This window comes from Sinocyclocheilus anshuiensis, unplaced genomic scaffold, assembly GCF_001515605.1.
Source record: "Sinocyclocheilus anshuiensis isolate Anshui unplaced genomic scaffold, SAMN03320099.WGS_v1.1 scaffold850, whole genome shotgun sequence".
Lineage (NCBI taxonomy): Eukaryota > Metazoa > Chordata > Actinopteri > Cypriniformes > Cyprinidae > Sinocyclocheilus > Sinocyclocheilus anshuiensis.
This window is the reverse complement of record NW_015537937.1, coordinates 2,041,543-2,057,743: the sequence shown is the minus strand read 5'-3', so window position 1 is coordinate 2,057,743 and position 16,201 is coordinate 2,041,543. Positions and strand designations below refer to the sequence as shown.

At 35.4% G+C, this 16,201-nt stretch overlaps 1 protein-coding gene across 3 annotated transcripts in view; it reads right to left on the bottom strand.

The window, feature by feature from the left end:
* gpc5c (glypican 5c) overlaps positions 1 to 16,201 on the bottom strand; it is a 131,606-nt gene that overhangs the window by 41,909 nt on the left and 73,496 nt on the right. For all 3 annotated transcript variants that reach the window (XM_016449325.1, XM_016449310.1, XM_016449318.1), the window contains one exon: positions 5,300 to 5,420. In XM_016449325.1, coding sequence (XP_016304811.1) covers positions 5,300 to 5,420 — 121 coding nt within the window. The remainder of the gene's footprint in view (positions 1 to 5,299; positions 5,421 to 16,201) is intronic.

The window sequence follows — 16,201 nt, the reverse complement described above, 5'->3', positions numbered from 1 at the left end:
GCTATTTTAAAGATCATTATTTTGTGTATTTGGTGTAACAGAATATGTTGACATGCTTTAATGTTCAAAAAACACATTATTTTTCAAATACTGTACATTATTGTAGGTCCTCTATGCCCCGCCTCTCTCAAACACATTGTTTTCAACAAAGCCCCCTCCTTTGACAAGCGCAGTCTGCTCTGATTGGCCAGCTGACCCAGTGCATTGTGATTGGCCGAACACCACAAGCACGCGTCGGAAATGTAATGCCCCTTACCATAATCGCAAGTGTCAGCTTTTCAAGCCCGAAAGGGCAACAGAGTCACGTGACAGACACAGTGATGATGCAGTACACAAGCAGCGGTTAAGACAGCTGACGTGCTATGATTATGCTAATATTTCCACATAGTGACGTAGATATGTGGGGGCATGTTAGAACGAGACGTTTTAGGTAGGCGTGGCTGACTCTTAACTTTTATAAAGAATATCTCTTTGGATTTGAGACTTTAGTCTTTGCAACTTTACAGATCTTCTTTATGCACCAAGAGCTTGTAACACTCCAAAGAGAAAGGAAAACTTGAAATCGCATCATATGACCCATTTAATACATAAACCTGCAGTCTACTGTAATGGAAACGATCTGAATTGATAGTTCTCCAGACACCCATTTCCTGCATTTGGGCAATAAATTGCAAAGTTACAAACAATGAGTGCAGCCAGGAATGAGCTTAAACTGTGGGCTAAGGTGGAGACCAGCCTATCTGAGGTTAATCTGGATTGAAGGTCTCCAGACATTCTGCTATGTTCACAAATAAATTAGTGTGGGTTGAACTCCTCAGCAGCTATCCTAAAATATCAATATGAGGAGAGCAACGTCAGGGATGGTCAAAGTTGTAAGGGTGAAAGTTGTTACAACTGCTTAGGACAACCCAGACTTTAATTCACTGTGTTTAATGCACTGTGATTAGAGTATCAGTGTCAACTGTTAACTACTGTAACTAGATAATGAGTTACCAAAAATGCTACATTTATCACATAAGATGCATTGAATGGCAGTTCCATCTTTCTATCATGATTGCAACACAAGAGATGCAAATAATATGTCATTAATAATGGTTTCAAACAACATCAATAGTGCAAAAGAATAAACAGCAAAGAAATAAAGCAAAAGAGAAGAAAAGAACAAAAGAAAGCAAAACTGCAAAAGAAAGAAAGAGCGAATGAAAGTTACAGAAAAAAGTGTGACAGAAAGAGGTGAAGAGCAAAAGTTAAATAGACAAAAAGAAATAAAAAATGAATGAGATAAAGCAAAAGAAACAAAAAGGCAAAAGAAAGAGCAAAACAAAGAAATAGAGCTAAAACAAAAGTGAAAGAAACAAAGAGTGAAAGAAATGGCCAAAGAATAAGAAAGCAGAAGAAAAAAAGAGAAAGAAAGAAAGAAAGAAAAATAGTGAAAGAAATAGCCAAAGAGAGGGAAAGAGAAAGCAAAACAGAGAGCAAAAAGCAAAAAAGAGAGTGAGCGAAAAAGAAAGAGTGAAAGAAAGAGCAAAAGAAAGAAAGAAAGAGCAAACGAAAGAAATAGCAAAACAAAGAAAGAAAAAGAAAGAAAGAAAGAAAGAAAGAAAGAAAGAGCAAAACAAAGAAAGAAAAAGAAAGAAAGAGCAAAACAAAGAAAGAAAAAGAAAGAAAGAAAAAGAAAGAGCAAAACAAAGAAAGAAAGAAAAAGAAAGAGCAAAACAAAGAAAGAAAAAAAGAGCGAAAGAGCAAAAGAAAAAAGAAAGAAAGAGCAAAAGAAAGAAAGAAAGAAAGAGCAAAAGAAAGAAAGAAAGAAAGGTCATATGGCAGAGCTGGGCAGACTGTTGCCACACAGAGCCTCAGGGGATTGTGGGAAAATCATCTTTTATTCTGAAAGTCTTTCAGTGTCCGGCCTGCTATTAGCATGACAAAAACAGTACTTTGCCATCCAAACTGCCCTGTTTTCTGAACCTCTGCTCCGTTCTGCTCTCTCGTTTTCTCTGTGACACTCTCTCAGTTTCTTTAACCACATATTTCCCCATTCAAACCTCCAAAGTACACAGGATCAATATTTCCATTCTCTTTCTCTGCGCTGAGACTGTAACACAGCAGATTCCTCTGGTGGTTTTTAGCATTCATAATTGGAATAGGAAATCAAATATTTCTGTTGAGAAATTCTCTTATGCCGGGTTCAGACTACACATCAAGCAAATCGTGGCAAAATCGGGCTAAAATCGTGTAGTCTGAAAACGGCATTACCATCTGGGAAAAAGAAATTCATAACTTTGTCAAGGTGAAACTGGGGTGAACATGAGAGAGAAAGAGACAACATAATTTTATGTTTTTCCCTTATCAGTAATTTTCAATACATGATTTCATTTCTCTGTTAGTTTAAAGGCAAGCTGGAAATAAGCACTCTGATGGCTATCAGATATTAAAAATATCAGTAATGGAACAGGAACAGTCAAAGCCAGAACAGTGAAATTGACTTTTTTAATAAAATAATACCATGTTCTACATGATATTTCTTGTATGTATATTTCCTATGCAAGAAAAAAATAATAATAATAAAACTTTAATTGACAGTATTTTGTCATCTCGAAAAATCTTGAAAAAATGAAATGACAAAAAAAAGTCTTAACAAGCAGAGGGTCAAAAAGAAAGCGCAAAAGAGTGAAAGAATAGTGAAAGAAATATAAGGTGAAAGAAAAAATAGAGCAAAAGAAATTAAATTCAAGAAAAAAAAATTTTTAATAGTAGTGGTAGTAGTACCAATAATAATAATTATTATTATTATTATTTATTATAATTATTATTATAGTGTTGTTGTTATAAATTAATATATGAATGTATGTATTTATTTATTTATTTTCACGTATTATTTTCAAACATTTCGGGTTTATTATTATTATTATTATTATTGAATTAAATTGATGCTTTATCTTAATGGATAGAAGAGAATAACATACTAATACATAAACTGGAACCACTTCTACACAACAATTAAAAATCAATTTGTAGCTCTTGATCACTTTAATGAACTGGATTATTTTCATTATAGTTCAAACTGAATACAAATTTCATATAATAGTGTTGATGACGCATGAGTTGTTGTGTGTATACAGTATGTGTGTGTTTCAGGCCATGATGTTCTCACCAATGTTTACTGATGCCACCAGTTCACAAGGCAGTCAGATGACTCTGTTAGGTCAGTCTGCACAGACTCAGTCTATAGCCCCTGCCAGTTCTTTACTTCCCATCAGAATCAGCCTTACTTGCACATGTGATATGTATAAACTCCCTTTCGCCAAAGCTGTTCAACTCATCTCAGAGTCTGTACTGGATGCCGTTAATTAGGTGGAAGTTTCATCTGTTAGTTAATTTCGAAGAACATCAGAATCACTTTGATGAGCTGTTTAATTCACATCTGAAAAAGAGCCATCTGCCCTTGTTTTCTGCCACTCTGTTAATGCATGACTGCTCCATCAGGTCTATCAGAATGAGAACAGAACATCACAAACAACAACAGAAAAAAGTTTCTGAACACATCAGCACATTTCTTCAATACTGCCTGATGTGATCAGCGCTGGAAAAGTTGTGATTTCTTTTATCATACAAGTTCAATGCATGCAAAAGAAAATTAATCACATACTGTAAACAATGTTATTAAAAAAGATGCTCTGATTTGTAATAGCTGGTCAGATATTACAAATATCAGTTGCAATTGAACAGCAGCTGAATTTTAGTAAAATAATACCATTTTCTATTCTACGTGATATTTCCTATATTCCTATTCAAGAATGTATTATTATTATTATTTACTACTACTACTCATAACAGAAAAATCTTTGAAAAATAACAAAAAATACTACAGTAATATTTCATTATTATTATTATTCACATTAATATATAGTAATAAAATCAATGCTTTATCTTAACAGGTAAAAGTGAATAATGTACTAATCAGCACATTTCTTCAGACTCTTTCCAGCAGGCCAACAACACTGTCTGATGCGATTAATGTTGGAAAAGGTTTTCTTTAATTGTAAAAGTTTGCAAAAACAGGGCAATCAATCATATAATGTAAACAATTTACCACTTGTGGTCACTGACAGCAATCACTTGGTAGCGTCTTCCATGAATCACCTACACTGAAATCACCCCATATATCCCTTACAAAAAATGATGATGGTATTTCAATGAATGCCATGGTGTTAACCATCATACCATGCTCAAAACTGCGGTATTCCCTGAGACACAGCTGATGGATATTCATCTGAGCTCAAACAACACTCACATTGTGCAAAACAGTGAACTTGTGCATCATGGAGCAAAATTCAGCCAAGCAGAACCAGAAGATAATAACCCTGCTTCTGTTTACAAGTTTTAAGATCATCACACTCATCGAATTGACTTCTAATTTGGTAGATAAAAAAAGGATTATGTGAACATAATCTCCCAAATCAGAGTTTAGTCACTATGGTTGAATCTTTGAAATCACATACGGTAACACTTTAGTACAGGGACCAATTTTCACTATTACTAGTTGCTTATGAGCATGCCTATTATTAACATATTGGCTGTTTATTAGCCAAAGCACACATTCTTCATGACCATATTCTACATCTCTAATCCTGCCTAATAACTAAACTTAACAACTACCTTACTAACTATTAGCAAATTAGGAGTTAATTGAGGCAAAGGTCATAGTTATTGGTTTGTTAATGGTGAGAATTGAACCTTAAAATAAAGTGTGATCTAACATATTTATCCATTAATCAATTAGTAATCCATTTTAAGCAATTACTAGTGAACATTTTTTTCTTTTTAAAGTGATAGTTCACCCAAAAAGGCATTTACTCATCCTCATGCCATTCCAAACCAGTGTTGTTTGAGTATCATTGAGATTGAGATTTTTTCATATTTGAATTTTAAAAAGTTTTAGAAATTTTGTTGTGTGTTGTTTTTTTTTTCAATGTCTATATATATTTTATTTTTTTTATTTTTGTTGTAGTTTTAGTAATTTTATAACATCAATAAGTCATCTTGGCAAATAGCTGAATTTTTTTTGTTTTTTTCATTTTATAATGTAATGCTATAAAACAAAAGTAACAATGTTTTTTGTATGATTTTCAGATTCCAAACCTGTATGACTTCCTTATAAAATAAAGAAGATATGTTAAAATACTTTTGTGTTTCACAGTAGAAAGGAACAAAGAGGTTAGTAAATGAGCAAGATGAGAGAATTTTTATTTTTAGGTGAACTATCCAATGACAACTACCACCAAATCATGATATTCCTTACCGTGTTGAAGAGCTCGAGTTTGTTTTTGACATCCATAAGCACAGGGTCAGCACCTCTGACTCTTACTTCTGGATTCTTACTTTGAGCACGAACTCCATTGCCCACCACTCTTGCAGTATAACTGAGAGAAAGAGAGAGAGAAAGATAAAAACATTAAGAGACCAGCTGTTATTTGCACCATGAAGCCCCATCAGAATTAACTATTGGTTGAGGTCCCTTGGAAGCTTAAATCGTCAATCTACTGCTTGGCTTGCTTTACCATGACATAGATGGCATTCTGACCTGCCAGCTTAGAGGATCAATACGGCCTGGACTTCTAGATCCCCTGCCAGAAATGAGACATTATAAAGTCTAATTGTTGGTGCGTGTGCTGTGGGAAGGGAGGGGAGGATATATTTGAAAGTATTGATGAGACAGTGGGTGAGAAAACACTGCTTTAGAATAATAATAGAGAAGATAGCCTGTAACTGAGGGTTAGAAATGAGGCTAATTAGAGTCTTGTAGAAACCATAGAGAAATGTGACTGAACTGCTTACATACCACAAGAACAGGGATGAGAGATCTATTATTAGCAGAGAATATTTGCTAATTGCCAAATGAGAAAGACGAAAAGAAGTCTGAGTTCGGAGTGAATGTGAGGTGCAATAAACAAAATGATTTATTCGGAGGAAAAGTGAATAATACAGAGAGTAAGAAAATATAATGGCGATAACCGGAAAGGTTTGAGAATACCTTATTAAGGTGAGACCAAAGGGAGGATTGAAGAGATAAAGATATAAGAAGAGAAAGTCAGATAGAAAGACAAAGGGGAAGAAAGGATGACCCAAGGATAATGAGGACAACCTGGAAAAGGAAGTGGAGTTGAAACTGGGGTGCTGGAGCTGACAAAGGGATGAGAATAAGGCAGAGTGTGCTTTTTGAGGTACTTCGTGGCTGAAGGTTTGTGTAAAGATTGCTCTTGAAGGTCTTTGTTGAGGTTTGTTGTTCTTGAGGGTATTTGTTGGGGTCCATTGTTCCTGAAGGTTTGCACTGAGGTCAGAGTTGTTATTGTTAACTTTGAGTAAGTGAGTGAGTGAGTGAGAGCGTGAGAGCATGAGTGAGTGAGTGAGTGAGTGAGTGAGTGAGTGAAATCTTAGCAAGATGATTCTTGTTAAAAACTATCACACAAACTCTATACAATAGATTTCCTTTGGTAGATAATAAATCCAACCACTTCAAGTTCCACATTTTAAAAAAACAACCTTTAAATCCATCCAACTTTGGTGAAAGCATTAGACAAGGGAAAAAATCCTTTTCATCAGACACAGATGCTCCAGAAAAATAGTCTTTTATCATTAGGTTCTCTTCTACTGTGAAAATAGATTTCAAATTCATTAAAAAAAAACAAACTCACCATCAATCACAATTCCCTTCTCAACTACTTCATTCACCTTTTCAACGCTATTCAGAAAAATCACTGTAGCGCTATTCATCCTAGATGCTGACAAAATACATCCATGTCCTACAACCTCACCAATCGCCAGGCAAATCTCCTCTATACTCGCCGCCAATGCCCCCTTAACCGCATGGCGCCGCGTGAGTGTAGACAAAACCCGAGTAGCCGGGGCCGTCATGCTTACTTCCGGTAAGCAACCGGTAGCACACGGCCCAAAACTATAACAACAATAACACTAACAACAAAAATCACAAAGAAAGAAAAAGACGACAGAAATCACTCACTAGAAAGAAAGAAAGAAAGAAAGAAAGAAAGAAAGAAAGAAAGAAAGAAAGAAAGAAAGAAAAAAGAAACTGACGTCAGAATTGTTACTGTTACATAAAACTAGAACAATTTAAATTTAATTTTGGTAATTCAAATAAAGTTGAAATAAATATGAATATTAGAAGAAAAACCTGAAAAAATCGCATTAATAATTAACTAAAAATAAAATGTTTAGGTTGAAGCATGAAAATGACTAAAACTAAATAAATTAATGCTAAAAATAAATATTAAAATACTAAACTAATAAAAAAATAAAATCACTTAAAATTACTAAAACAAATTAAAATGAAAACAGAAAATATAAAAATAAAAGCTAATTCAAAAAAGCAACAGTAACTATATAAATAATACTAAACTAAATACTAACAATGGTTGAGGTACACTATTCCTGAGGATTTCCACTGAAGTACATTGTTCTTGAGATTTTGCGTTAAAGAATGTTGTACTTCAGGGTTTGCATTGGTGAAAGTTGTTCTTGAGGGTTTGTACTGGGTCTGCAGTACATTGTTCTTGAGGGTTTGTGTTTAAAAATTATGTTCTTCATGGTTCGCATTGGTGAATGTTGTTCTTGAGGGTTTGTACTTTGCGGTACATTGTTCCTGTGTTGAAGAACGTTGTTCTTGAGGGTATCTTTTGATGAACAATGATCCTGAGGGTTTGTGTTGAGGTGTGTTGAAGTACATGTAGACTCGGCATGATCAGTTTAAAGGTAAACTGAGGCTGAATTTGTATGTTGTTAATTGGCGAGCTGTGTTTGGAGATCAGACTGAGGGATAAACTGAAGTGCTGAGGGGAGCAGATACATTTATTCCTGGCACCTCTGGGTTCAGGAGCAGCAGCTACTGCACTAATGAAGCGTCCATTCAGGACTGAGTTACTGCAATGGACAAGCCACAGGGTGAAAGGAGGAGCAGAACAGAGAAGAGTTATTAGGACAAAAGTGGAGGAAAAATCAAGTGATAAAAAAAGAAGAATCATCAGTTCATGAAGGAAAGTTAACAGCTTCCCTAAAGTCCTAAGCACCTGCACACACACACAAGCCATCTAATTATAAGAGCAGTATACCTCTTTCTCTCTCTTATCATGCTGTTCCAAAAATTGTGCCAGTATTATTTCTGAAAGCCTGAATTTTCAACCCACACACTAAAAATACATTATTCATCGCCCAATTTTAAGATGTGATGAGAACACAAACAGAAGAAATACTGTATGTATATGGGGTTGTGCGTGTGACTGTGAACGTTAAAGGAATTTTGTGTGGGTGCTCTTTTTTAATATTGGATTAGAGAGATATGATTAAAATGATTTCTAATGCATGAAATTAACCCATGTTATGATCTACCAACCACACAAACTAACACTAAAGAGTCTTTCCCAAGGCCACAATAGATATAGATTCATAGAATTCATGAATCATGAACCCTACAACTTATACTTCCACTATGTTGGTATGAGCCATAGCATTGACCATTGGCTGGATAAATAATGTTGCAACACTTTTCAGTTTACATTTTGCACAGTGAAAGATTCTGAAGATTAGATTTTGTGTGTGTGTTTTTTTTGTTTTGTTTTGTTTTTTTGGTCCAACCTTTAAGTGCGATGCTTCAATCTTTCCCGGCACGGAATTGAGTTATTGAGTTGCAAAAAAAGCTTCTCAAAGTTTTCCAATAAATCAGTTTCAATGCTGTAAACATGTTGCAGTCAAAAATCTATTTGATTTCTACATGCATTTATTTTATCAAATTCAGCTGGATCTAATATCACACCTCTCAAGCTCATGTCTCATTTGATTATTGTCTTTTACAGCTATACCTGTACTTTGATACGATACCATCTTGTGAAGGACAGACTGGTGTACCAGCTCTCACTAAAGATATCTGAAAGACTAGAAGAGTTGCCTCATACTCCCAACTGAAGTTCTCCAAACATATGCACAGGCACATACACAGGCAAGCTTTAATATGATGTCTCAAAGAGAAAGGATCACACTCTCTTTCTCTTAATGATGGTGTACTAAGAAAGCCTATAATCCCTGGGTGTGACCCAGAGGAGAGAGTTAGAAGAGCAAGAATCCTAGAATCATCCTTACTGAACACTCTATTGATTCAACAACTAGTATTTGCTCTGCTCTGGACATCCTTTATTGCAGGTTCATTCTGCATTACTGTAATCTGCTCTCTCTCTCAGAAAGATAAGTATGAAGAGACTGTGTTAATAGAGGCCAGCCACTGTTCAGCAGCCTTTTTCACATTTGTTTTCTCCAAAGAGAGTTTTAAAAATCTTCAATAAAGTGTTAGATGTGATCGAAATAACCAATTGCAACATTCCATTTCATTTGACGCTAAAAAGTGTTTGAGAATTATAGAAAACGAAAAAAAAGGGTATTTCATGTTTTTATATAATATACATTAAAAATATATATAGTAAACAAAAAAAAATTATAAATAAATGCACTTAAATGAAAATACACTTTGGTGACTGCAAGATTAATTGAAATAAAAATAAATCTATTTTAGCTTCATGGTACATAAAATGTGAGAGCTTTAACCTGGCTGCATTAAACATGAACATGCTGCTGGATGGTGATAAAGCTAGGCAGCCCTAAGAGAGTAAATGTTGTTAAACATTTCAATTATAGTTAATGCATTCAAATTGTCAGCCTTGAAATACTAAAACTAAAAACTAAATAAACTGATGACAAAAAAAATACAACTGAATCAAAGCTAGAAAATGCCAAAGAAACTAATAATAACAAAACAAAATTAAAATGGATGAGAACTAAACAAATGGAAAATAAATTTGAAAATCAAAACTACACCAACTCAATAAACACAATCTAATAAACATAAACAGCTCAGACAGCCTTATATACAGAATAAACATACTCAACGATGCAAATAAAAACCAACTTTGAATAAAACTGCAAAAAATAAACACATTAAAAGCAACTCTGACAGGATGCAGTCTGGTTCCCAGCATGAAGCAACTCAGCATTGCAAACATCCTATAATCACTGCGTTCCCAGAGTTTCATGGAAACAGAGATGATTCCAAAAGCTTTGAAAATGAATAATGGTTGAGCATGAAATGCACATGTAGGCCTAAATGCTTCCGGTCATAAGAAAATAAAAAAAAAGTGAAACATGCAAAACAGAAGCTAACAATTTTGGGAATTGTGTTAAAGATTCACTGATTCAAAAATGTTCTTATGATGCCATAGAAGAACATTCTATTTGGTCTTAAGAAAACCAGGAGAATTCAAATTTTGTTTTAATAGATTCCAGGAACCAATTTTCTGACCTGGAGAACCTATAACGTAACATCAAGAACCTTTTTTTAATCACCAAAAAACTAAACGACCAACTCGGTTATCTTATAGTGAATAGCTGCAAAGACCCATTAAAAACCCATTAAGAGTGTAGAACTTCATCTTCTCACATGTTTTAAAGCAACAACAAAAAAAGAAACTAAAGACAAAGTATATGTGTGAGAGAGGGAAGAAAAAAAAAGAATCAAGATCTTAGATTGCAAACAGCAGAGCTGCTCTGTAATTAATGGGGCGGCAGAGAGTGAATGAGAACCACTAGAATGTGCAAATCTGATCTGGATAAATTAGAGGTTTGGAGCGCGATAAACTGGCAGAGACAGCCATGACACAGACATGGAAATTACAAGCTCGGAGTTCTCTAACTTTCTCAGAATACGCCACTCCGCTGCCTGTGGAACGGACAGCTCTATTGTCCTCCATACATCTTTCTCAGAACAGAGACACAATGGCAGCCTGCCTGCATGAGGACAAACCAGACAGAAAACAGCAATCAGACACCGCTGAGGAAGAGCTGCTTTGAAAGGATTTGTGCTTGACAGAGGGTGTCATTCATCTGAAGTGAGATGTCAAAGCCCAGTCTTGAGACCAGAATAAAGAATCAAAATTCATCCAACTTTTCTCATTTTCTAACTACAATGTAACCAACCGCCCACTCATCTATCCATCTAATCATCTATACCTCTATCTAGCAACTATCTATACATCTATCCATTCATTTGTCCATCTATTATCTACTGTATCTATTCCATCCATCCATCCATCCATCCATCCATCTATCTATCTATCTATCTATCCATACTTCGTTTGATTAGTGCTGGGCAACGGTTACCATTTTTAATCGTGATTAATCGCATGATTTTCTGCGATTAATCGGATGGTTATGCACACAATTCAATAATGAATTCAAAAGTAGTGTATTGTGCACTTTTTTCATTTAAAAGTACTGCTATATGAACAAAAGTGCAACAAGTTAACATTTGGTTTGCAAACACTTTAAACAAATAAGGTGCTTTTTATTATAGCAGTATTCCTTTTACGTACAGTAGTAGCAGTTAAAATATTTCTTGCAAATCTCAACTTGAACATTAATGTAATCAAATGAAATATAAAACTAAAGCTATTTGCCACTGCCAGGGCATTAACGTTTATATAGAAAATATTTTATAGTTTGTTATAGAAAAACAAGTTATTCTCAGAGTCCAGAGCCTCGATCATAACATTATAACAGGCACCTTCCGAGTAGAGACCTGCACTATCACAGTACCGCAACAGAGTGCGGCACAGGACAACACTTGATGGGCGAGTGCGGGTGCGGGCAGGTAGAGACTCGTGTGTGCGGGATGCGGGAGAATAAGGGTGTACTCACACTAGGCAATCTTGTTTTAGCCGGCGACATGCACTGATCTCAGGCTGTGGCACAAACTGGCAGTCTGCTAATGACTCGGTCATTGTGTTATTTAATGTGCCCATCTGGTTCCTGGAAGGTTGTTTGGATCCAATCTTTTGTGCCTTGCCCAGGTTCACAGAAAAAACAAAGACATTTGATGAGTTCACCTCTGGACCACCAGTCTCTGATGAAGAAAACCAGGTAAGGTAACTCAACAGGATCAGGAAATGTTTGAATTAAAACGTGTCCATTTAAATCCATAAATAACACTTTAGACACAAGAGACAGACCTGCATGTGGTGCCAAACACACATCTGCGCTGAGAACAGACGGGAGACGTGCCAAATAAAATGAGACATACTATGCTTAAAATAGACAGAGATGTGAAGAGAAGGAATCCTATAGAGATGGAAAGATCAGGGAGTGTGAGAGGATGCGCAAATGGTGGAGACAAACCACAGAACAGAGCTCGAGCCAAGCCTGCTGCCCCGAGGGATGATGGGAAAGCAGAATGTGGCTGCCAGTGGCAGGGACAGATGCTCATGTGGCCAACAGCTGCATCATGTGTGTGTGTGCCTTGTTCCTCAAGAGAAAAGGATATGGCACTGAGGTCAGTCCAACACACACACACACACACACACACACACACACACACACACGAGTCAAAGCGTCAATGTTTCCGCATTGAACAGCAGCAGATATGCCTGTTGTGTGATATTGAGTGCAATATCAATAACTCTCTCCATTAATGTTATGCAAAAGGGTGTACACACATACACGCACACACACTGAGCATGATGGGATAAAAAAGAAAGAGAAAGGGTGACTGAAGGGTGGAGAGTGTATCTGAGGTAAGATATGGCTGATTCGGTCTGTTATTATCTGTGTTAGGGCTCGTTACAAGTCGCCCTCACAGACCAGGCAAGGTGTGGAAGAAGCACACCTCTTATTCGGTTGGCCAGTGCAATGAAACACACACACACACACACACAGGGATAATTCTGCAACTGATCTCTATTGAGGCAGTTATAATTACTACACCCTACTCCTAAACTACAGGAAACAATAAATTATTTACAGCCTTTGTGAGTCAGATTTCTTTATGTAATTTCTAATCACTATCATTGTGGGGGCATTTCTTCCAGTGGAAGCAGATCATTCAGCAATAATTCAGCAAAACGAACAGATGTGCTGTGGTTCGGGACATGGCAGCGAGACTTCATCAAATGACGAGGAACAGCATTATAATCATGCACAAATCTAGCTACAAGCATTAAGAGTTAAGGCACTGTGAGAAGTTAAAAATAGTACAACTTTAATAATACATTCACCCAGGAATGGAAATTCTGTCATGATTTACAAACCGTCATGTCGTTCCAAACCTACATGTGGAACACAAAAGATGATATTTTGAAGAATGTTTCAGTTGTTGTTGTCCATATAAAGAAAGTCATTAGAGTCCAAAACAACACTGGATCCCACTGGCTTTCACCGTATGGACAAAAACCCCAGAGACATTTTTCAAAATATCTTCATTTTGTGGATGTGTTTGTGCCATCACCTAGTTTGCATAGTTAATCAGGTCTCAAAACAATGCAGACGGCATTAATAAAATGCACGTACACTACCATTTAAAAGTTTGGGGTCAACAAGGAGACATTAAATTAATCAAAAGTGACAGTAATGACTTTTACAAAAGATTTCGGTAACACTTTCTATGAAGCCCATATTTATAATACATTATAAGGGTATTCTTAAGGCATTATAATGAATGCATAATGCATTATAAAAACCCTTATAATATGTTATATCATCTTATGAATATTCATAAGAACAGTTTTAATGTTTTATACTATTTACTTATTTGTGGTTATAGCTTTTAAGAGTATGATGATTTATAACACACAGTGAACATGTTGCATCCACTTAAGTTACAATGGATTATATTTCTCATAGTTATAATGTATTATAAGTCTCATATCTTGCCATCTTTCTTATGCTACTTTACTTAAAGCCATCAAAGACCACTTATAAGTATAGTAATAATAATATTTTTTTTTTCTCAAACAGTCATAAGATCAGATATCAGATCAGATGAATATGTAATAAGACATATTTGCTTTGAACTATTTTTAATGTAATATCGGTTTGATTATTTTGACGGTTCCCCAACAGACAAACTGTAACTGTAATGTAACTTTGCAAGTACGTCAACATTCTACCAACCCTAACCTTAACCTAAGCCTACTAATACTCTAATGAGAGTTAGCTGACATGTAGTTGCAAAGTTGCTTATAGACTAGTGGGACCATGAAAATAAAAAGTAACCTAACATATAAACATTGCATTTTTTTTTTTCAGTTGAAATTATTAACTAGCTCACATCAAAATTAATATTAGCCTCACAGGGAACACTCAAATAACACTCCACACCTAACCACTTACAAGATGTAGTAAGATACTGTGCAGATCTTAAATGAACAATGTCAAGATATATAGTCCATTATAAATGTAAAAATAGATTTTATATGGTGTTCATTGTGTGTTATAAATAATCATAATCTTAAAACTTATAACCACAAATGCGTAAGCTTTATAATGTATTATAATTGTTGTTATGATTATTTATAAGATGATATAACATATCATGAGGTATTTTATAATGCATCATGCATTCATTATAATGCCTTAAGAATACCCTAATATATTATAAATATGGGCTTCATAGAAAGTGTTACCAAGATTTCTATTTCAAATAAATGCTCTAAATCTAAATTTAAAAAATCTCTTTTGAACCTTCTATTCATTAAAAAATCCTGAAAAAAGATATTACATAAATATTGTGCATAAAAACTATTTTTAACTTTGATAATATTAAGAAATATTTGTTGAAAACAAAATCAGCATATAAAAATTATTTCTGAAGGATAATGTGACACTGAAGATTGGAGTTATGATGCTGAAAATTCAGCTTTAACATCAAGAAATACATGATATTTTAAAATGTATTCAAATAATAGAAAACAGTTATTTTAAATTGTAATGCACAATATGCCAATACACCATTTCGCAATATGCCTATTTTGACTGTATTTTTATCAAATAAATGCAGCCTTGGTGAGCATAAGAGACTTCTTTCAAAAACAACGCAAAACAAACAAAAAAATCTGAACGATAGTGCACACATTAGTGAAGATCATTCTTCATAAATTCACCCTAAATAAACAAGAAACCCTCTGTAAACTATAAAGTAGACAAACAAGTAAAAGAGGGAGTGAGAGTGCAGGAAGAGGGAAAATTCCTGCAGATTCCTGGATGAGTCCGTTATAGCTCTAAATTAACTAAAGGAAATGGCTGTTTATGGGAACATTTACTGGTAAATCTTCCCCCAGTCACTTAAACATGGTCACCAGCTCTGCCTGGTCACTGTTAAAGCCTCTTCCCTGAAGCATAAAGCGGCGGTTTGGCCAGAAACCAACTTACACACACACACACACACACACTCTAAAGCCTGTCCGATTGTGTGTGACCCTGCGAATGTGGCATTCATTGGTCAGTGGTGATGCCCCATGCAGAGAACTTCCTGTTCTTTGAACTCGTCCAGGTGTTTTTAACGTGTCTTACACTTTCACTGTTTCCCTCATAATGCTGCACAGGTCAGAGGCATACAGCAGTCAATGAGCTCCAGATGAGCTCATCACACTGTAATGAGGGTGAGTGTGTGTGGAGGTGAAAATCCACTGAGATGTGTTCTCAATTATTTCGGAATTTCGGAAGCGAAACCCGGACCTCCCGTTTGCGGGCTGACACACACCATCACACACACACAAACACACATATACTGTACACACACTAATCATTTAGATGCAGCGGATGATGTCACTTCCTGAGATTGCATCTCTCCCGTTCTATCTATAGTCATTCTGAGGCACTATTTACAGCACTGGATTTAAAACACATTCCTGAGAATGCACGGACAAAGCTAGGGGACATTTAAACTCGAGACTCTACAGCAAGAGATGGACAGAATTGATGCATTGAAGTGATCAAAAGTCATAGCAAAAACATTTATAATGTTACAAAAGATTTAATATTTTCCATTGAAATTTTTCTTGAGCAGCAAATTAGCATATTAGGATGATTTCTGAAGGACATTGAAAACTGGATTAAGATTTGCCATCACAGGATTAAAGAATTATTTTTTAAATATATTATTTATTACATCATTTTAAATTGTAATATTATTTCACAATTTACTGTACTTTTGATCAAATAAATGCAGCCTTGATGAGCATAAGCGACAATCTGGCAAATTTCTTCTTAATCTTAATACTTTTTTTGGGGGGAGTCGTAATGGTTAGAGAGTCGGACTCGTAACCCAAAGGTTGCGGGTTCGAGTCTCGTACCGGCAGGGATTGTAGGTGGGGGG